The sequence below is a fragment of the Trachypithecus francoisi genome, unplaced genomic scaffold (genome assembly GCF_009764315.1).
Source record: "Trachypithecus francoisi isolate TF-2019V2 unplaced genomic scaffold, Tfra_2.0 Lachesis_group15, whole genome shotgun sequence".
Lineage (NCBI taxonomy): Eukaryota > Metazoa > Chordata > Mammalia > Primates > Cercopithecidae > Trachypithecus > Trachypithecus francoisi.
In genome coordinates, this window is record NW_022681460.1 from 79,639,028 (window position 1) to 79,661,752 (window position 22,725).

Sequence of the window (22,725 nt, forward strand, 5' to 3'; positions counted from 1 at the left end):
AAAGTGCCATGAAGAAACAGTAGAGGGAAAGTAAGGAGGAGTAGAGGGTGTGTCACAATTTAAAATTTTTACAAAAGGTCATGATACTCAGAATTGAAGCAGGTGAGATCATTAGACGTATACACGTTTGAGCACAAGCGCTGATTTAGCAACGTGACTGCAGTGGAATGGCAGAGATGCAAAATAAGACAAATCCAGAGAGGCAAGAGAGCTGACCTCTTCATGAGAGGCTGCCTAATAAACTGATTTGACACTGAATTGCTGAGAAGGTAATGCAAATAGTTTTTTTGTCCAAGAACAAAGTAGTTCTTGGCCAAGCCGATTTGATTTGGGCTGTAGGAACCTGCACAAACCACTTCACTAGCTAAGTCTTAGGTTCCCCAAATGAAAAAGCAGGGACTGGAAATGAATTTTGAAGTCTCTTTCTTTTCTACAAATGTCAGGCTCCAAGACACCCAGGTGAAGTCTAAGAGTTAGTAAAATAAGGATTGTGGCTCCGCTGTGGCCTAATGCAAACTTTCGCAACCCCAGGATACTGAAAAAAACTGGAAGAAGAATTGCGGAATGGGGTGCCAGGCTGAAAGACCTTAACCTTTGCACTCAAGTTCCTCCCACACCGAGAAACCCAGGTCCCGACCGCAGGGCGCCCTGCTCACGGCGGGGTGTGGCGCCTGAGTCCGCCTCCTGAGTGCCCCTCCTGAGTCAGCCTCCTGCGGCTTCCCGGACTTGGCCCCGCCCACGCCCTGGTCCCGCCTCCTGCCGCCGCCAACATAGACCCCGGTGACGGAAGTGACGCTAGGCGGAGGCTGGAGGGCCGCGCGGGGCCCGGCCCGCAGTAGCTCTGGGTTGGAGCCGGCGTCCGTCGGTAGCAGCATGGCTCTCCTCTTTCTTCTGACCCTTGTCATGCAGAGTGTGAGCAGGGCTGAGATGGTCACCGCGGATCTGGGGCCGTCCTCAGGTACCGTCGCTCGCGGCAGGGCTGCGGCCGGGTGGGACCAGAGGGAGGGCGGGATCCGCCCCAGCCGAGAAGCCCCGCCCCGCTTCTCCGCGGTCGCCCTTTCTCGGGACCCCTGCGTCGGGCCCTGAGCGGGCGACGGGGACGCGAAGTTGGGTCGCGAGACTGGGGCCCACTGGTTTGCACTCGTCAGTTCCCTGGTTGCCGCCACAACAAATCACGCCGTTTGTTTTTCTGACTCTTGTAATCCACTTTTAAATATGATTGTGCGCTGCAGAAGGACGTTGCCGGTCAGTGTGGGACAGCGTGGTCTCATAAGATTATAATATCGTTTTCTTACTGTACTTTTTTTATGATTAGATACGCAGATACTCACTAGTATGCTGCGGTTGCCTGCAGTGTTCAGTGCAGTGACAGGCTGTACAGGTTCATGCCCTAGAGCAGTAGGCTGTGTCATCTGGGTTTGTGTCAGTGCGCTACTGCCCGAAGAAATTGCCTAAGGGGACATTTCTCCATTTCTCAGAACGGATCTCCGTCGTTAAGTGACGCATGACTGTGAATGTCCTGATCAGCATGTGACATCGTGGTCTCAGTTCGTGGCTTAAATACTTCTTACGGGGGAGGGGAGACTCAAAGTGCTTAGGGTAGGAGAGTATGCATTCTGTCGCCAGCTGAGAAGTAAGTGGCAGCTGAGAAGTGGCCAGTCTCAGTCTGGAAGTGGTGGATTGCCGGCACTCACTTGCAGATTTGGCAATAGGTCTCTTCGTCTGGGTTTGTTCTTCGGAGCATTTTATTTCCACCTGCTTATTGACATTTCCTAGGAAACAAATGTTGAGGATGGCTTTTCTGAAGTGCAGAGTAATTGTGATTACGAGCTCCAGAGAAATCAGTAAACCTTTTCAATTCAGTTTTCTTTTTTATTATATTATGATTTATGATTCATACGGACTTTGAAAGGTCCACGTTTTGGTTCTGTGTTCACAACAATCTTCTAGAGTAGGCGTTATTTGTCTCTCTATGGATGAGAAATTGAGTTGCAGAGAGGCTTGCCCAACTGACAGAGAGGTCATAGCCACTCAGTGGAGGAGCTGCTCAGTTTGGCTCCAGAGTCCAAGTTCTTAACTGCTCTGCCAGGCTTAAGTCAGTCATCCACATGGGCAGTTGCAGTACTTTGCCGTAAGAGCTTGCACTTAGGCACAGACTAAAGGAAAGCAAGGTGGGGTGCTTGTCTCTTTTAGGGAAGTCAGCAAAGACTTAACAAAGGTGACCCCAGTGTTGGAACCAGAGGTGCAGAGACTGAGGTGCAGAGGTGTGATAGCATGTTGAATTCGTGGAATATTAAGCGTTTTATTGTAAACTGTGTGTGAAAGCTTACAAGGGGAGGTAGGTTAGGTGGAGAAGTACAAACCAAATAATCAATTGCCATATTATGTGTACCAGCAATAAACCTAGCTTTATTAACTTAAGCAAAAAGAGGAATTTATTGTCTCAGAAAAACCAGAGTTAAACAGAAAATTAGAGATGCCAGCTGGGTCTCAAGAAGCTAGAACCAGGAACCCAAACTGCTAGGACTCTCCATTTCTTATTTCTGACTGTTGGTATTGACAGCTTTCCACATTTGGCAGGAATCATGGATTCTGACAGCTTCTGGGTTTTGACGTCTTGCAGCCTCCTCCATCCTAACAAAATCCCAGGGAAAGGCTCTGATTTGCCCAGCTAGGTTCAGGTGCCAGCTTGCATGGGAAGGACATTCTCGTAAAGGGTGAGGTTGGGTTACCAGAAGAAGCGGGCCTGAAAGAAGTACAGGTGTTGAGCCAACAAAATAATACACCCAGTATGCCTTGCTGAAGTCAGTCATTATTTACTAATGCTGACATCATTGGATTATCAATTACAAAGGGAAATGATTTTATGCAGAATCAGACATGCCATTTAGAAAGACCAGTCATCTTATAAAGTAGTTTAGGGTAAACACAAGGCCCATTAGGAGGCTGCTGCTTAAGTTGGAGTCAATGAGAAGTAGTTTTAAGTGGAGAACAGGGGCCGGGCGCGGTGGCTCAAGCCTGTAATCCCAGCACTTTGGGAGGCCGAGACGGGCGGATCACGAGGTCAGGAGATCGAGACCATCCTGGCTAATACGGTGAAACCCTGTCTCTACTTAAAAATACAAAAAACTAGCCGGACGACGAGGCGGGCGCCTGTAGTCCCAGCTAGTCCCAGCTACTCGGGAGGCTGAGGCAGGAGAATGGCGTAAACCCGGGAGGCGGAGCTTGCAGTGAGCTGAGATCCCGCCACTGCACTCCAGCCTGGGTGGCAGAGCGAGACTCCGTCTCAAAAAAAAAAAAAAAAAAGAAAAAAGAAAAAAAAAGTGGAGAACAGGACAGTTAGAAGAACATTTAGAAGGAAGAGTTAGTAGCCCTCTGACTTGATGTCAGCAGAGAAAGAGGATAATGCTAGCTCAGGCATAGCATAAAAGCAAGTGCCAGGCCCTTCCTTCTGAGTACGGGGCCCTCCTAAGCATGTAACCCTTATGAGTGCACAATTGCACGTCCTTGTAGCCTGCCCTGGGAGGAGGATTTCCTGTCTGCCTCCCATGGGAAGATCAACTTCAGCCTTCTATATTCTGCAGAAACTTTAGAATTTGTCTCTGTACCTCTGGTTCTAAAACTGGGGTCACCTTTGTGAAGCCTTTCCTGACTCTTCTAGCAGAGACAGGCACCCGGCCCTGCTTTTCATTAGTTTTAGTGAGCCCTCCTTTTAAAGTGCATTTCTAACACATTTCTCTAGATTTTTCAGTGCATTATTCTAGATTTTGTTGTGTTCCCTGTTCTTTTAAAGTTAATGTAAAACACAAAGTCTCCAAAGTAGGAAGAAACCTACAATGCTCTGGCTCTTGCTTAGCTTCCCAGCCTTATTCTTACTGTTGCTGGGCTTGACTCTATAAAAGTTCATCTTAGACGAGAGGGCCTGATAAGAACAGGGAAGCAGACAAGAGAATATAATGATATAGTCAGTCTCCAGGAAATCCAAGTGTTTAGGAATGTATTGTGTTACATTCATGGGCTTTTCATTAATACTTCTTAAGTGAAAATGAAATCGGTATGTGCCACTTAATCAGTAGTATTTCATTCTTCATACACTTTTACACATAAAAGTAGTATATATATTTTTAAGTGAATCAGGGTGTGCCACTGGCTTTCTTCATCCAGATGGGTGTCGCACTCTGAGTAATAGCTGAAGAGCTAGGCTGGACTTTACACCAACTGCAAGGCTCTTCACTGACCTTGCAGTTTATCAGCTATGCTTCCTACTAATTATCTGACTTTAGGATAAAGCCTTGAGTACTGTTTAAATTTTTCACTATTTCTTTGGATTCTATAGTTATTTCCGAGATTCAAAATACACAGGATAATACATTTTAATTCTATTTATTGAATAGGGTATTAAATTTTCTTTTTCACTTTATTCCGATTCTTGATTCATACAGACTTTGAAAGGACCACATTTTGGTTCTATATAAAAGAAAACCTAGGCTGGGAGCAGTGCCTCATGGCTGTAATCCCAGCACATTGGCAGAAGGATCACTTGAGCCCCGAAATTCAAGACCAGCCTGGGCAACATGGCAAAACCCCATCTATACAAAAAAATACAAAAATTAACCCTGTGTGGTGGCATGTGCCTGTAGTCCTAGCTACTGGGGAGGCTGAGGTAGGAGGATCACTTGAGCCCAGGAGGTCGAGGCTGCAGTGAGCCATGATTGCACCACTGCACTCCAGCTTGGGCAACAGAGCAAGACTCTGTCTCATCTGTGTATGTGTGTGTGTGTGTATGAAAACCTAAAGAAAAGTAATAGTTTTAAACAGCTGTCTTACAAAATTTGGCAGCATACCAATAGTGCAGTTGCTTTACAAACTAGATGAGTAATTAATGGTTCAATTTTGAGTGAACAAAGAATCAGAATGAGGTTTGAACTAGAATGAAGTGAATTCCTAACAGAAAGGAATTTACTTGTAATTTTCTTACTAAAGGGGTATCTTTATTTTAGATTATCCTAATGCATAGTAATCAGAATACTAGGTATCTGTTTAAGTCTCGTGCATTTTTAAGAAATTATTCATTTTAATACATTGACTTTTGCGGTGGCCATAATTGTGATAATGTAATAAAATCAGGAAACATTACTTGAAGCAGAATTACTTGAAGCAGATGCTTGTGAAGTCACCAGAAAATAGCCTTCTCCAATTCCAGTTTAAATATGGAGGTTATTTACCCCTTATTTTATTAAACGATCACAAAGATGTTGGAAGCATTTTTCTTAATTAAAACCAACAAAACTTTGCATATTGTCAAGTCGTTACGTAACTTCTCTGAGGCTCTGTTTTCTCATTGGTAAAATATGTATGATAACATTGTCTCCCTCACAGGATGGATGTGATGAGTATCTGAGGTAATGCATGAAAAAGGTGAGCACATTTTGTGTCTTGTAGTAAATACTTAATATTTTAGGGATTATTCAATAATGTACATTATTATTTAACAACTATATCTTTAAATATTAAATTCCTTTAGTCTTATGTGAGAAATTGCGTTGGCTTTTAAAAAGACAAACTTGACCAGATCAGTATGAGAAACTTAAAATAGGCTCAGCATCTAACTCATTCTTCCATCTCTTCCAACAGACAAAAATAGTTTGTTCTTTCAGTAGACTGGAAAAGCTTGCATTGTTTTTTCATTTCTTAAACTATTTCTCAATTCAGAATGAGTTAGTCCAAAAGACAATTAGTGTTGAGAAATGACTTCTCTCAGGGACTAGATGGGTCTGGTCCAGTCAGAACTAATGCCAGGCCAAACCCAACTAGATGAAATTGGATAAATAGGAGTAAGAATAAAGCCCTGGATTTCAAGTCAGAAAAGTGGCTGAGCAAATATTTATTGGGTAAGCCCCAACTTGGTGGTGGTGTGAGGGAAAAATATAGGGGAGGTTAGTTACTTACAAGTTCACTGCAGGCCACTGTGTGTTATGCCTGGCTCTTTAAAAAGAAAAATTTCAATTAGAAGATTTCAGTGACCACCTGAAACATCACATGCAAGAATTCTCAAAATGTCCTACTCAGCTTAAACCTGGGAGATGCGGCTCCTTGCTAAGGTGAAAGTTGGAAAGCATTAAGAAAAATAGTCATTTTATCAGCACCGGAAGCCATTCAGGAGGTAGATTGTAATCAAATATATTCTGACAGAAATACAAAGGCCTTGATTTGGTACTTTTCATTTATTCGGTGTGGATTTCTTATGCTGGTTCTGTTTGCCATGCAGATGAAACCTTTGTGACAGTTCCCATTCCTGTCCCTGTATCTTTAACATGGGGAAGGTGTTAGATCTTTTCTGAGGGTTGTTCTCTCAGAAAAGATCCAGATGCTTTAATTTGAAACATTTGTTTTTGAGTTGTAGCGTCAGATGACTTAAAATCCAGAACAATAGTTTACTTCATCCTCACTTCCTTATGCTTCTCAGTGTGCTCTTCCATGAAAGAGGTTGGTGAGCAGGTTGTCGGATGATTTCTGTAGAGTCCATAGCCCCGTTCCACCATAGGTGTACATAACTTTTATACAGTCTTTTTACACTAGTGTGTTAAGATGGGTGATGAACTCCTCGGGCTGTCATTTTTTGAAGAGACACAGATGCTTTTAGTGGTTACAAGATGGAGCGCAGGTAGCAGCCCTGGTTCCTGTCACCCACGTATGCGGAGGAAATGGCCAGTATCCTCAGACTATACTGCAGGTATCTGTAGTTTGCCATCCACCCTACATTCGCCAACATTTATTGCAGAGCTATCACGACTGCTATGTTTTGGTCCTTTGTGACATTCTTATTGTCCTGTCGGTAGCACTACTCTATATCACCTGCTGATCTTCACTGCTCCTTTATTTTGTCTCTCTTTTTTCATATCCTGTCTCTTCTGGCTTATCAGCTTTCTGAGGAAACAGTTGGCTTTAACCAGGGCCCTCCTTTTTTTCTGTATTGTAATTAAAGTGTTAGGAAAAACAAATTCTTCTCTCCTGTGTTTGGTTTTCTTAAATTCTTAGCTGTGAGTTGTAGGGGAGTTCTGGGAATTATATCTTAAAATAGCTAAAGTTTACTCTGGATAGTAGGCAGATGTAATACATTAAATAATTCTAAGCCCGTTTCCAAAAGCAACATGAGCTACACAAAACTATCTATCTTAGCATTTTGAAGAGATGAGAAAATCTGTAAGATGATCTTATTTCATGAAATCACTCTGGTAAGATCTTTTCTTAAGCCCCAGAGATAATAATACTCTTTTGCTATTTCTACATATATTTTTATTTACATAGTATAAATATATTAGAAGTTTATTGTAAGTCTTAATTAATTTAATCTGAATATATAACAATTTAAACCTCACATTACAAAATTCTGAAGCTTAAGAAAACTGCCTATGTCTGTCATATTATTTTGGCAAATAACATTTGGCAAAAAGTAATATTTGGCAAAACAAAGGCAGATGTCTCATAACCACATAGTTTCTCCTCTGGTAGCATTAAAAACCACAGGTTACATCTTTTGGGTATAAGTTTTTCTTTTAACCTAGTAGTAATTTCTTTTTCTATAAATCATTGAAATCTTTTCCTCCTACCACCTGTCTGTCTTGCTTTGAAAGCTATGATTTAAGTCCTTGTCCTAGTCTAACCATATCAGGCTTTTACTTAAATTATAGGAAACATACTTTGGTTCACATTAAAAACTAATCTAACGCTGCACAAGCCTCCTCCTGTTTGTAGTTTTCCATTTTGTGATTTAATAGCCCCTTCCTAAGTACAAATGCACTTTTTTTGATATTCTGGTATGCAGATTGGCTTTTATATGCCTTTTTCTCACATACAGGAATTTCAGGTTGAGTATATACCATTATAAAGCCATTCCTATTGGGAATAATTAAAAAGAAGGCCTTAGGTGGGGCCCGGTGACTCACGCCTGTAATATCAGCACTTTGGGAGTCCCAGGTGGGCAGTTCACCAGGTCAGGAGTTTGAGACTAGCCTAACCAACATGGTGAAACCCCATCTCTACTAAAAATATAAAAATTAGCCGGGTGTGGTGGTGCACACCTGTAATCTCAGCTACTCAGGAGGCTGAGGCAGGAGAATCACTTGAACCCAGGAGGTGGAGGTTGTAGTGAGCAGAGATTGCACTCCAACCTGGGCAACAGAGTGAGACTCCATCTCAAAAAAAAAAAGGTGGAGGCATGGGGCTTAAAAGGAAGCGAAGGATCTCCAGTCTTGGAAACCAGAGGCATGGCAATCCTTGCTATGTAGTGGCAGAAAGCTGAGTGACACTGTAGCTTTCAGTGATACCAAAAGTAGAGAATGTCTGAGGAGCTGTGTGATCTAGCTCAGGAGGTTTCTAAGCAAAGTGCTGAAAGTGCCACCTGGTTTTTTCTTGGGTCTTATGGTAACAGGTGAGACTGCTCAATCATGGAAAGAACTGTTAAAAAGAAACCAGGACCACCTGGTCTGAAAATTCTCAGCCTCTCAAGAGGCAAAAAAAATGCCAAAATGAAGAAATGGCCTCTGAAGGAAGGCTCAGATTTAGTATGAGTTTTCTTAGCATCAAGTACCTCTCTTTTCTGGTTGAAAAAGTGTGTTTATATGTGTGATTGTTATTTGATATTAATGTTGATTGAACCCAGGTGAAGAGGAGTGACTTTTATTTCTACCTAAAATATGGATTGTGAAGTATTTGAGTTGTTTCAGGAGGTTGAGATGCAAGCATGTGATAGAAAAAAGACGCTCTTAAGGAAGCCTCAGTATACCCTGCTATGAATAGCCATGGGAACTCTACAAAAAACAAAGAGCCAAGGCTACTCTGGCGAGAACAGTGCTGTTGGGATCACCTACAAGGAAGTTGCTTAGAGAACCAGAGATGGCAGGTACCAACAGCCTTCAGCAGTGCTTCTGGAAGCAGAAGGAGAAAAACTAGGTGTCTGGTCACTGACCACAAAAAGGTCAAGTTAGTAGTATGAAGTATTTGAATCTTCAGACCCTCCCAGGTTTATAATCTCAACCTTTTGGCCCAAATTATTACACCATTTTGGTAAATAATATAGAAGTTAGATATTTTGGCAATGACCAAGTCTATTCATTTGTTTCAGGGGAGCCATGAAATATACTGGTTTACTGTAAAGCATTCTGTTTTTAAGTTAGTTTTTCCTCATAAATTTTTTTTTTAAAGAAGAACACTTAAATTGTAAACATAAAGCAGGGTTTCTCAACCTTGGCACTACTGGCATTTTGGGTTATATTGTTTTTTGTTGTGGAGGCTGTTCAGTGCATTTTAGGATATTTAGCAGCACCCTTGGTCTCTGCCCTCTAGATGCCAGCAGTACCTACCCCCCGCATTTCTTCTGCAGGTTGTGAGAGCCAAAAATGTCTACCGACATTGATTGCCTGTCCTGGGCAACAAAATCACTTCCCACAGAGAACCACTGCAATAAAGGAAAAAATAATCAGAAAAAGAAAATAATAATGGTGATAGCATTTAATGGTTCATTAGTGCCAATTATTTACCTAAATAACTCTTGATCCATGTTCTGCTTTGAAAATATAATATATGTGTTAAATAACTGTAAATTAAGGCAATATACCAGTTTGGTCTTGAATATTAGAATTTTTGTTTCAGGGAAAATATAGATTTTCCCTTCATCAGTAAGCAAATATCTTAGGGATATGAAAGTAACACCTCACTTGAAAAATCAGGAAATCTGAAGTATTTAGCAGTGTGGCCAAGAAAGAACCCAAGTTTATTAACGTTTGACCCAGGGAGTATTTTTCTTATTTAAGCAGTCTGCTTGATATAAATATAAATAATCATCATTATCATCCAAGGCACTTTGAAAAAATAGAGACTTCTGTTCCTCTCACAATTTTTGAGGATGATTATAAGTTATGTTTGGAAGCCCCTGTTCCTGTCCACATTGCCATTCATTTATTTGTTTTAATTATATAAGTAAATCATGTTTAATAGAATGTTCCAGCTAGGTGAGATTGAATAGTCACATCGCTAACTGTATACATTCATGTTTATAAAGAAGTGAAGGGAGAAAGGAGAAGTGTGTGTGTTCAGTTTTCCAAGGGGTGTTGGATAACAACCTTTTTACACCGAACAGTGGGGAAAAATGACTACCTTTTTTTTTTTTTTTTTTTCTGAGACGGAGTCTCGCTCTGTCGCCCGGGCTGGAGTGCAGTGGCCGGATCTCAGCTCACTGCAAGCTCCGCCTCCCGGGTTCACACCATTCTCCTGCCTCAGCCTCCCGAGTAGCTGGGACTACAGGCGCCCGCCACCTCGCCCGGCTAGTTTTTTGTATTTTTTAGTAGAGACGGGGTTTCACCGTGTTAGCCAGGATGGTCTCGATCTGACCTCGTGATCCGCCCGTCTCGGCCTCCCAAAGTGCTGGGATTACAGGCTTGAGCCACAGCGCCCGGCCTTTTTTTTTTTTTTTTAAGAGAACTGAATGCAGTGGCACAGTCACAGCTTACTGCAACCTTGACCTCCTGGGCTCAAGCGATCTTCCTCAGCCTCCCAAGTAGCTGAAACTACAGGCACAGGCCTCTACCTGGCTTATTTTTTAATTGTTTGTGGAGATGGGGTCTCCAGCTCCTGAGCTCAACAGATCCTCCCACCTCAGACTCCCGAAGTGCTGGGATTATAGGCGTGGGCCACCGCACCTGGCCTGTGACTATTTTTAATGACTAGATTTTGGTAGTGTCTGATTAGATGTTAAAATGACTTCTGTCTGTCCTCTTGCATGACTCTTTCAAGTCTTAACAGATGTTTTCTGAAAGGTTTTTTTTTTTTTTTTTTTTTGAGACGGAGTCTCGCTCTGTCGCCCGGGCTGGAGTGCAGTGGCCGGATCTCAGCTCACTGCAAGCTCCGCCTCCCGAGTTCCCGCCATTCTCCTGCCTCAGCCTCCGGAGTAGCTGGGACTACAGGCGCCCGCCACCTCGCCCGGCTAGTTTTTTGTATTTTTTTTTAGTAGAGACGGGGTTTCACCGTATTAGCCAGAATGGTCTCAATCTCCTGACCTCGTGATCCGCCCGTCTCGGCCTCCCAAAGTGCTGGGATTACAGGCTTGAGCCACCGCGCCCGGCCTTCTGAAAGGTTTAAAAGAGTGAAGGCAAGAAGAAATGTTGGGTACGTTTTGTAAAAAGCCCTGCACACCCCAGAGAGCAGAATGTTTATGAAACTGGAATGTGTGGCTCCATTGTTCAATCTTTAGGTATCTATTCCTGTACTACAGAAAAAGTGTTGAAGGCATAACAGTATTATGTGTAGAGTTGAGAGGTTGGTGGTACTTTAGAGTGAAATTGGCCATCCTTAGTGTAGCCAGTTCCTCTGTAGACATTTGTATTAGTCTGTTTTCCTGCTGCTGATAAAGACATACCCAAGGCTGGGAAGAAAAAGATGTTTAATTGGACTTACAGTTCCACATGGCTGGGGGGGCCTCAGAATCATGGCAAGGGCGAAAGGCACTTCTTACATGATGGCAGCAAGAGAAAAATGAGGAAGAAGCAAAAGCAGAAACCCCTGATAAACCCATCAGATCTCTTGAGACTTATTCACTATCAAGAGACTAGCATGGGAAAGACCAGCCCCTGTGATTCAATTACCTCCCCTGGGTCCCTCCCATAACATATGGGAATTCCGAGAGATACAGTTCAAGTTCAGATTTGGATGGGGACACAGCCAAACCATATCAATGTTGAATACAATCTGCAGTATCAAATATTGAAAATTCTAGTGATGAAATGAGGATTATTATTACAGTAGTCAGTTCATTTGATTATAAAACTTCTACCATATTCTGAGAATTTATTGCTTCATGATGTACTTGTGTTTCCTTTATATTGCAGTGTTTCCATAATTTAAAATGAATCAGAACTCTTCTATAGATTTTTCAATAAAAATTAACTTCTAGATATCTACTCTTAATTTAAATAATTTTGGTATCCTGGTGAATTCTGCTTTTCTTCAAATATACATATCTGACTAATGTGGCATCTTACAATAAGGTTTTCCAATATTAATGTTAGTTTCTTACAATATCCATTTTACTTTTTTATTCTCTTACAGTGCCTATACCAACTAATGTTACAATTGAGTCCTATAACATGAACACCATCGTATATTGGGAGTACCAGAGCATGCCACAGGTCTCTGTTTTTACTGTAGAGGTAAAGAACTATGGGTGAGTGTCACTCTTTGATTTATCCATTTTTGTTTAGGTCCTTGCAAATTCCACAACTGTGTTCTCCTTTCATCATCCTTCCCACATGGCAAAACATCCTGAACTGCTTGTAGATGTCCAAAAGTGCTAAAGATGTAAATTCTTTGCCAGTTATTTCTTGCCTCTTACTTCCTCTTCCTTATCAGTATTGAAGTAGAGAAGTATCACTAAACTGAGATTAGCATGACAAATAAAGCTAATAGTATGTTGTCTTCCTATAGTGTATGTAGTTTTTAGTAGAACAATATAAATTTCAAAAAACTTTTTTGACAACTGTTAGTTTTTGTAATGTGCTTAATCCTATAATTAACATGTATATTAATGGAATTTAGGGTTGTTTAAAAAAGCAGATTTTTAAAAAATTGAATGTGGAATGTGGCTTGCATAGGTCTTACATTTTGAATTGAGCCTCTTTACTGTAATGGAGTTTGTAGTTTTTCTAACTAAAGAGTAAGGTCTTCCTACTTTCTCTAGCATCTCCATCCTATTCTTACTCTGCTCTTTCTACCGCTTTGTGCTGTGAATAAAAAGCAAAGCACAGACAGAAATGGTTTGAGTTTATTTAATAACAGTAAAAGTTATCTTCACATTTTTTTATTCTTTTTAGTGTTAAGAATGCAGAATGGATTGATGCCTGCATCAATATTTCTCATCATTATTGTAATATTTCTGATCATGTTGGTGATCCATCAAATTCTCTTTGGGTCAGAGTTAAAGCCAGGGTTGGACAAAAAGAATCTGCCTATGCAAAGTCAAAAGAATTTGCTGTGTGCCGAGATGGTGAGTAGAATGTGTACACATGTAAATTTTAAATTGGAAAACATACATGTCTTCTATATATTTGCTTTTATTAGCAGTTGCTGAAAATTATCACAGTGCTTAAGAAGCACTTGGAGGTATTTAGAGAGTCAGTACAGGTTGAGCATCCCAAGTCTGGAAACCAGAATGCTCCAAAATCTGAAATTTTTTGAGCACCAGCATGGCACTCAAAAGAAATACTCATTGGAGCATTTTGGATGTTCAGATTTGGAATGTTCAACTGGTAAGTATAATGCAAATATTCCAGAATCCAGAAAAAAAAAACTCAGAAACCGAAAACACTGCTGGTCTCAAGCATTTCGGATAAGGGATACTCAACCTGTATCCTTCTCCCCTTCTTTCAAGCCCCACAGAATAGGGCTAACAGGTGGCCATCACTTTGCTGCTTCTATGCTATGACATTTCCACTTCATACAATTATGGGTCTGTGCTGCCTAGCAGTGCCCTGCACCACCCTTGCCCTTCCCATCTTTTGTCATTCATTTGTAAGTTATATTCACTAAGGACTTTGGCAGCTAACTCTTATTCTTAATGCCTGGGGAGTTTGAATACCACCTTAATACATTTAAAAATTGCAGAGTTCCTTATTCTCTTCAGCCACCGTGATTTTCAGATCTTCACTCTTCCAGCATCCCACTCCTATAGTGTACCTGATGTTTGCTGTCACCTCAAACTCCTGAAGCTTTAGTGCCAGTTCCTGTTTTCGAACTATGACATCCTGCCTTAGCTCTCAGACCCTCACTCCTGGGTGAAAGACACCTTTAGTCACTTGACTTCTCCCTGGTCATCTAGCCCCTGGGTCCCTTTGCTTCTAGCCTCACTTCCTTGCTCTGCTCCTGCCTTTCAGATTGTGCCTCCTTGGTGTCTTCTACAGGCTGTTCCTCTCCTTGCCCTTTAAATACTTTTCTTCCCCAGAGTCCACACTTCTGTCATCTGATTACCACACCATCTGCATGTTAGATTTTTTTCCATATAGATTTATCAAGGGCCTACTATGTGCCGGAAAGTATACCGGGCCCTGAGGATACAGCGATGCGTTAAAAACAGACCTGCCTGGCACACAGTGGTACACAGTAATATGTGAAGACTAGATAAATGGTTCACCAACAAAGTCTCAAACATCAAAGACCTAATAAACATTTATGGAGTAAGTTCTGATCTTTCACAGTAAAAAGTTTTGGTGAGGAAAGATAACTAATGCCATTTCTGAAGCGTTTCTTAGAAACCAGGCTTCTTAATCCACAGAAGCAAAGATAAAGGAAAAATTACTTAATAGAGTTTATATTATGTAAAGTCTTTTTTAAACCAAAGTTTATAACTATTTTTGTTTATAACTAGAAATGAAATTAAACTGCTAAAGAGGCATTTAGATTAAATAAGAGTGCTTCTTTCCTGAGATTTATGAAACATTTGTTTATAAAGGACACTGAGACTATCTTCTAGATATTTGTGGAGTGGTTTAAATGTGGTCCTGCTTTAGAACAACCAGAACAAAAAAAGAATAGGCTGATTGACAGATTCTGGTAATTTTATGAAATGTACCATGAAGTTCCAAGTACTTATTATACTTCCTCCTCCTCCTTCCCCAGGAAAAATTGGACCACCTAAACTGGATATCAGAAAGGAGGAGAAGCAAATCATGATTGACGTATTTCACCCTTCAGTTTTTGTAAATGGAGAAGAGCAGGAAGTCGATTATGATCCAGAAACTACCTGTTACATTAAGGTGTACAATGTGTATGTGAGAATGAATGGAAGTGAGGTATGTGTTTCTATTTCACATTTTTCATAATGGAAATTCTTGTGTAGCTAGCAAAAGTTGTTTCTTTCTGTAGTGTAATGAAAATAGAATGCTTATAAATATTCAAACAAGACTCACAGATCATAGATTTTGATAAGAAAAAAATACATGAATGCTGTTGAAGCAAAAATGATACGGAGTTAGTCACTGACACTGACTACATGAATACATTTACGTTTTTATTTGCTTCACTTAGCAGAACGGCTCTAATCTAGGATTTTTCCCAGTACACCTCCATTGCTCCACTGGTAAAATGAGGATTTTCTTCCTCATTGGCAGTGATGTAAAGTAATATTAATACTTCTGTTTCTCACCAGCTAAGTTTCTGGACAAATGAGTAGGACAAATGAACATTTGTTAGTTTAACAACTAACAATAAACATTCCTGCAATTTGAGTTTTTAAATTAAACATCTTTATAAGGAATATAACAGATGCATAGTATCGTGCTATGTTGAAGTAACAAATTGACTTATTGATATCAAAGCTGTTTTTAGACATGTTCAAATCAGTCATATATGTTTTCTTCAGTTGTTTGACCAGGACTAGTATGGTGATTTTTTTTTTAATGCAGATTAAAAGAAGCTGTGCATTTTCACTGTTTTCTTTTTCCATCTAGATCCAGTATAAAATACTCACGCAGAAGGAAGATGATTGCGACGAGATTCAGTGCCAGTTAGCGATTCCAGTGTCCTCACTGAATTCTCAGTACTGTGTTTCAGCAGAAGGAGTCTTACATGTATGGGGTGTTACAACTGAAAAGTCAAAAGAAGTTTGTATTACCGTTTTCAATAGCAACATAAAAGGTAAATTCTTACCATTTTTCTTCTAAATATAGAGGGAGCAGTAACTAAAATAGGATCATGTGAGGAAAGCAAACTCATTTGCAGTTTCAAAAGATCTGTTTTAACAATATTCAGTTCCATTAGTTCCATTCCTTAGAAAAGTTCAAAATTAAAAATAAAGCAATTTCTCACACATTAAAAGATATAGAACAACCAATTTGGAAAGCCGTATGATGGCCCCTTGACCCAGGAAAGAAAAAAATATAATAAGTACATAAAACTGCACAAATGTTTGCATTTCAGGATTATGAATTATAAGTCAGTTTGTTACTTCACTATAGCAAGATGTTACAAATCCAGTAAAATGTTCTCTATGGGGATTGTAATTTAAAGACTGAAGAGCAGGAACGCTCATTGATTACAACTGTATGATGTGGACTGGACAAAGACTTGCGATTAATATCCAAAAAAGTTTATAGATGGGTTTGAATAATAAATAATGGATCATTTTTAATAGCATTTTACAATAATTTATTTCATCTTTTAATATGGGGGGTTGGGAGGTAGAGTTCTACATATGTTAGAACTTGAACTTTAGAACTGTTACTCTCAGGTGTCAGGTATCTTAAAGAAGTTTGGACTTTTCTCTGTAGTTATGAAATGTAAGTGTTCATTATAGATAATTTATAAAATATGAAAAGCCAGAAGAAAACAAAATGATCTGTAGTTCTACCATGCAAAAGTACCCCATTACTCACAGTTTGATATTTTCTTTAGTTTTTCTACATAGACATGATCATATTGTATAGTATATATGATTTTATGTATTGCTTTAAGCATATATTACAAATATTTTTCCATTTTATTTCAGATACTTCATTAATATTAATGTAGAATATTTCACTATATAAATTATGTATTTAATGTTTTATTGTTTTTGGACTTTTAAGAGTATAGGAGTTTTCACTATGACAACTCATGCTTTGATGATTATCTTTGTGTGTATGTGTGTGTATATATCTATATATACATATGTGTGTGTGTATATATATATACATTTTTTTCTAGGAATTTTTTAGAATATATTTCATAGGTTTAAAAATTTACTAAAATTTTATGATGCAAGTATATTTTCAAAGAATGGAAATATAGGCTGAAGAGTCAGAACAAACACCTAAAATTCAATACTAATAACTTCAAGCCATTATATGAAGGTTTCAAATAGGTGCCTTAAAGCAGTGCAATGCATTTTATGCTAATTTTCATTATGCTATTTGAAAAATAAAAGCCTTCTTAATGCTCAAAATTTGAAATACTGCAAATGCCCCAGATTTGTTTTTAGCCTGAATTATAAACTGCACTGATAACATGGCCACATGATAGCATTGCTGTGGCTCCTGAGCAGCAGCCCCTGCCTGCTTGCCTCAATGCCTTGCAGCCAGGACTTGCTCAGCCCATGGGACTTCTAACAACACTAAAGGGAGTGGTTTTGTAGTTATTTTTTACTTTTGTAATGATTTAACTTTTTTCACATCCTGTAGTAAGCGTAATAGAAGCATTCATTAACTAGTAACTTCCATAGTTAGAAAATTCTAGGTAACAAAATGCCCTAAAGGAAGCCAGACATTGCCACAGAATGTTAGAGTGCTGTTAATTGGAAGAGAGAACTAGTGAAAAAAAAAATACTGAAGACTGTGCTGCAGAAATAAAAAGCAGCATTAGAGCAAAATACACAATGGTGATTCTAAATGCCTGTGCTTGGACACAAATCTTTCCTATTTTATATTATTTATGTCTGGTTTGTAATTAAGGGGACTTTATTCCTGTGCAACATTCCTGTGTGCATGTACATCTGTGAAGCTTTATAAGTATTTGCAGTCATGAAATAAATAAATGTAACAGAAAATTCTGAGGAGTGGGGGCTAAATCATTTTAAGAGCTATAAACATTGCCAGAATTTCTTTTTTTCTTTTTTTTGTTTTGTTTTGTTTTGTTTTTGTTTTTGTTTTTTTCTTGAAATGGAGTCTCACTCTGTCACCAGGCTGGAGTCCAGTGGCACAATCTCAGCTCACTGTTACCTCCACCTCCCGGGTTCAAGTGATTCTCCTGCCTCAGCCTCCCGCATAGCTGGGAGTACAGGCGCACGCCACCACACCCAGCTAATTTTTGTATTTTTAGTAGAGATGGGGTTTCACCATGTTGGCCAGGATGGTCTTGATCTCTTGATCTCGTGATCTCATGATCCGCCCGCCTTAGCCTCCCAAAGTGCTGGGGTTACAGGCATGACCCACTGTGCCCAGCTGCCAGAATTTATTTCTAAGGAGAGATATTTTTAAAATTCTTCTTTTGCATTTTTAACTGAAAGAAGTACATAACCCTGGAAACACACTGTATGTAGGGCTGTAAGGAAATTATTGTGGAAAAGCTATTTTAACTATATTATGTCATAGCAGAATAGTCCCAGAAAGTTCTAGAATTGCACAGCTGGGAAGAATCATATTGCTATCCAAGACAGATACCTAATTTTTTACTCAGAGTTCCTAACTTCTGCTTCCTTCAGTGTTCTTTAAAACTCTGGCCATATTCACTAATGTGTAAATCTATTCAAGAATGGCACTAAGACTTTTTGATAGATAATAGCAGTATTCCATCTTAATTGTAATTTGCGATTTCTGCCTTTTTTAAGGTTCTCTTTGGATTCCAGTTGTTGCTGCTTTACTACTCTTTCTAGTACTTAGCCTGGTATTGATCTGTTTTTATATTAAGAAGATTAATCCATTGAAGGAAAAAAGCATAATATTACCCAAGTCCTTGGTAATGTATTTAATTTTTTTTGTACACACTATAAGGTTAACTTGAACCATTTTTGATAGTTTCTTAAATTATGTTTTTAAAGTGGAATGATATTCAACAGCATGTCACCTGCCATCAATCAGTCTACCACACATCCAAAATGACATACTGTGCCTTTTGCTATGCAGCACTTTTTTTTTTGTTTTGTTTTGTTTTGTTTTTTAATTCTCAGGGCAAAACCACAGACAATTCTGTTAAAGATCTTAAAGTCTAGTGGAAAGAAAAGATAAGTATACATTGGATATATACAGTGTGATAGGTTAAAAGGTTTATACCTGAGCCTGTGAGGACTTTGTCCAGCTTTGGGATGAGGTTAGTCATGGTTTTTCCAGAGGCAATGCCTGAGCAGTCTTGAGAGACACACAGGAGTTTAGGCACTAGGGGACAGAATGTGCCAAGGTGCAGAGCCAAGAAAGCATGATTTTGAAAGATCTGCAAATATGGAAACACTTCATTATTGTTGGAGTATAAAAGGAAAGTTGGCCAAAAATGAGACTAACATAGGAGTTTGACGATTTTTATGTCCAACATTTCAAAGCCTTTGATGAAAAGAACATTTAAAGGTAACAGAATAGTATCTATTTGAATCAAATATGACAGGAATAATATCTGTGATGCTCAAAGGGCACATTAAAATTTGCTATTAAAAATACTACCTTTAAGTACAGTGGATAAGAACTCTCAACAATTAGTAGTCAACTCACAAATGAATTGTAATATTTTATTTTTTACTAGTAATTAAGCACAAAACAACCTTGCAGTATGCCATTTTACACTAGAGAAGGAAAAAGAAACCGGGATATCCAGTAGTAGTAGGATAATGCGTAAATGCTGGTTAAAAGTAATCTAGCCCTGGTAAGAAGAAAAGCACACAGTGGGTATTCAGTGTAATAGTGCCATAAACATGCCATTTCTTCAATATAGTCACTCCAATCTTAAAAAATGTATTATAAGGAAATAATTTCATAAATAAAAAGATGTGCAGGATATTTAACATGTTGTATAGCTAGTAAAAATTGGAAACATTTCCACATCTATTAGAGAAATTATTTATCAATATAAAGAAATAATATGAGCCACTAAAAATTACAATGATGAAGGCAAGTAATGAGAATATTAAGTAGATGTGCTCACTTTGCAGACATAATATGCATACATGTGGAAGATAATTGTATCTGGGTTCTCTAGAGGGACAGAATTAATGGAATATATATATAAGTATCGAGATATATATATAAAGAGGAGTTTATTTAGTATTAACTCAAACGATCAAAGGTCCCACAATAGGCTGTCTGCAGGCTGAGGAGCAAGGAGAGCCAGTACAAGCAATGTTCAATGGCAGGAAGCATCCAACACGGGAGAAAGATGTGGGCTGGGAGGCTAGACCAATCTCTCTTTTCACATTTTTCTGCCTGCTTATGTTCTAGCCATGCTGGCAGCTGATTAGATTGTGCCCACTCGGATTAACGGAGGGTCTGCTTTTCCCAGCCCACTGACTCAAATGTTACTGTCCTTTGGCAACACCCTCACAGACACACCAGGATCAATACTTTGTATCCTTCAGTCCAATCAAGTTGACACTCAGTATTAACCATCACAGTAATGTTTCAAAAAGCAACGTATATTAGTATAAGATATCTTTGTGCACATGTACCCTGGAACTTACAGTATAATAATAATTAAAAAAGATATCTGATGGCTTTTTAAAAATTGCTAAAACTTTGTTTTTAATCTTACTATGGTACCTTTCATTAAAAAGAAAAGGCAGCCATCTGATTCACCCGTTATCCTAAATGTGCCATTTGGTGGTCCATAACTTTAGACATTTGTTTTTTTGAGGGTAGGCACTTAAGCTTAACAATTTTTTATCTTTAATCAATTTTTCTCCCCATAGATCTCTGTGGTCAGAAGTGCTACTTTAGAGACAAAACCTGAATCAAAATATGTATCACTCATCACATCATACCAGCCATTTTCCTTAGAAAAGGAGGTGGTCTGTGAAGAGCCGTTGTCTCCAGCAACAGTTCCAGGCATGCATACTGAAGACAATCCAGGAAAAGGAGAGCATACAGAAGAACTTTCTAGTATAACGGAAGTGGTGACTACTGAAGAAAACATTCCTGACATGGCCCCGGGCAGCCATCTGACTCCAATAGAGAGAGAGAGTTCTTCACCTTTAAGTAGTAACCAGTCTGAACCCTGCAGCGTCACTTTAAACTCCTATCACTCCAGAAATTGTTCTGATAGTGATCACTCCAGAAATGGTTTTGATACTGATTCCAACTGTCTGGAATCACATAACTCCTTATCTGATTCAGAATTTCCCCCAAAGAATAAAGGTGAAATAAAAACAGAAGGACAAGAGCTCATAACAGTAATAAAAGCCCCCACCTCCTTTGGTTATGATAAACCGCACGTGCTAGTGGATCTACTTGTGGATGATGGCCGTAAAGAGTCCTTGATTGGTTACAGACCAACAGAAGGTTCCAGAGAATTTTCATGAGATCAGCTAAGATGCACCAACTTTGAAGTCTCATTTTCCTGGACAGTTTTCTGCTTTAATTTCATGAAAAGATTATGATCTCAGAAACTGTATCTTAGTTAGTATCAACCAAATGGAGTGACTTAGTGTAGATAAAAGTGTAAAGAGGATGTGTGGCATTTTCAATTTTGGCCTGAAAACTACAAAGACTTTTTTTTTTTTAAACAAAAAAAAGTAATTTATGACCCTTTACATCCAGATAGGTTAGCAGTAACAAGGAACAGTATCCAGTACTCCTTGTGCCTAGGTGAGCAGGTGATGCCCCAGGGACCTTTGTAGCCACTTCACTTTTTTTCTTTTCTCTGCCTTGATATAGCATATGTTTTTGTAAGTTTTATGCATACAGTAATTTTAAGTGGTTAATTTCAGAAGAAATTCTGTAAGCTTTTCAAAATTGGACTTAAAATCTAGTTCAAACTAATAGAATTAATGGAATATGTAAATAGAAACATGTATATATTTTTTATGAAACATTACAGTTAGAGATTTTTAAATAAAGAATTTTAAAACTCGTTTTTATATTCATTTATTTAAGCACTTAGGCAGTCTTTCATAGTTAAGCAGAATATTTTTATATCCAGTGCTTGTTTTCATGCATTAATGCTATAGAATTATTTGCTAATCGTTCATATTTAATATTTAAAACAACCCTAAAATTAATATTTTTAGATGGTCCTTATAGGTCTATATTTCGGTGTTTAACACCCAGTGTGCAGAACACTGTTCCAAGTGGTTTGAGAAGAAAAGATTTCGCTGTAGAGCATGTGAATTGAGGAGTCTAGCATAAAGGTGGTGGGCAGAGCCATGGAAATGGATGAAAGAACCTTGAGAATTACATGGTGTGGAAAGAATCTCCAGTGAGAGGCAAGCCAAGAGTTAATATGTATGTTACACAAGGATTTATTGGAATTACTAAGAGGATAGAAATATTCAGAAATTAATATGAATCTGTGAATTAATCTACCAAAAAAATTGAAATACCATTTACATGAGTAGCAAATCATATTTCTTTGGTTTCTGGAAAGATATTTCTCTTCACTTAAAAATGCAAATTACAAATGAGATACTACTAGTGAAAAAAGTTGTGGTGTGGATTGCAGTGAAACTGGTATAGTCACTTATTTTGGGGTAATGTCTTGTAAATTGCTTTTCAAACTGATATCCCCGTACATATCACATTCCACAAAAGTAAATATCCTTCAACAGACTTTGATCTCTCTTGTGGGAAAATTACCAGAAAAAAAAAAAGACTTTACATGAACAATGCACACATTAGAATGGGAAAAGCAAAAATATGAAAATAATTGAAATAGCCAAGGAAGAGGTAATATTTACTGCCCTCCAAAATATTTATACCAATGTTCACTCCCATCAAATGTGAATGAAGTACCTGTTTTTACACCCTAGCTAATTGACTGAAATAAGTCTTTAATCTTGGTAAAACACTTTATGCATTAAATGCATTTGCATTTCTTTAGTAAATTTGAGCATGTTTTTATATCTTATTTATATTTTCATGCCAACTCATCTTGTTCTTTGTCCTTTTTTTTATGGGCTGTTTATATCTTACTACCCTTTATCTGCCCTGAGTTACAGATTTATTTTATAATTTCTTGCCTTTTGACTTACCACACAGATGTTTAAGATGTTTATAAAGTCGAATTTATTTC

General features: G+C 38.7%; 1 protein-coding gene across 2 annotated transcripts; it reads left to right on the plus strand.

Annotated features, from left to right (window-relative positions):
- Positions 1-774: 774 nt before the first annotated feature.
- Positions 775-21,567, plus strand: IFNGR1 (interferon gamma receptor 1). Of its 2 annotated transcripts, none has more exons than XM_033235333.1 (7): positions 775-958; positions 12,103-12,217; positions 12,864-13,036; positions 14,665-14,837; positions 15,495-15,681; positions 18,347-18,474; positions 20,408-21,564. In XM_033235333.1, exons 1-7 carry the CDS (start codon positions 874-876, stop codon positions 21,014-21,016), a joined length of 1,470 nt encoding a protein of 489 aa, XP_033091224.1. In that variant the 5' UTR covers positions 775-873; the 3' UTR covers positions 21,017-21,564. The 2 variants fall into 2 exon arrangements, with proteins under 2 accessions (XP_033091224.1, XP_033091226.1); XM_033235335.1 differs by lacking the exon at positions 775-958 and adding an exon at positions 5,400-5,418 and having other exon boundaries at positions 20,408-21,567.
- Positions 21,568-22,725: the final 1,158 nt, after the last annotated feature.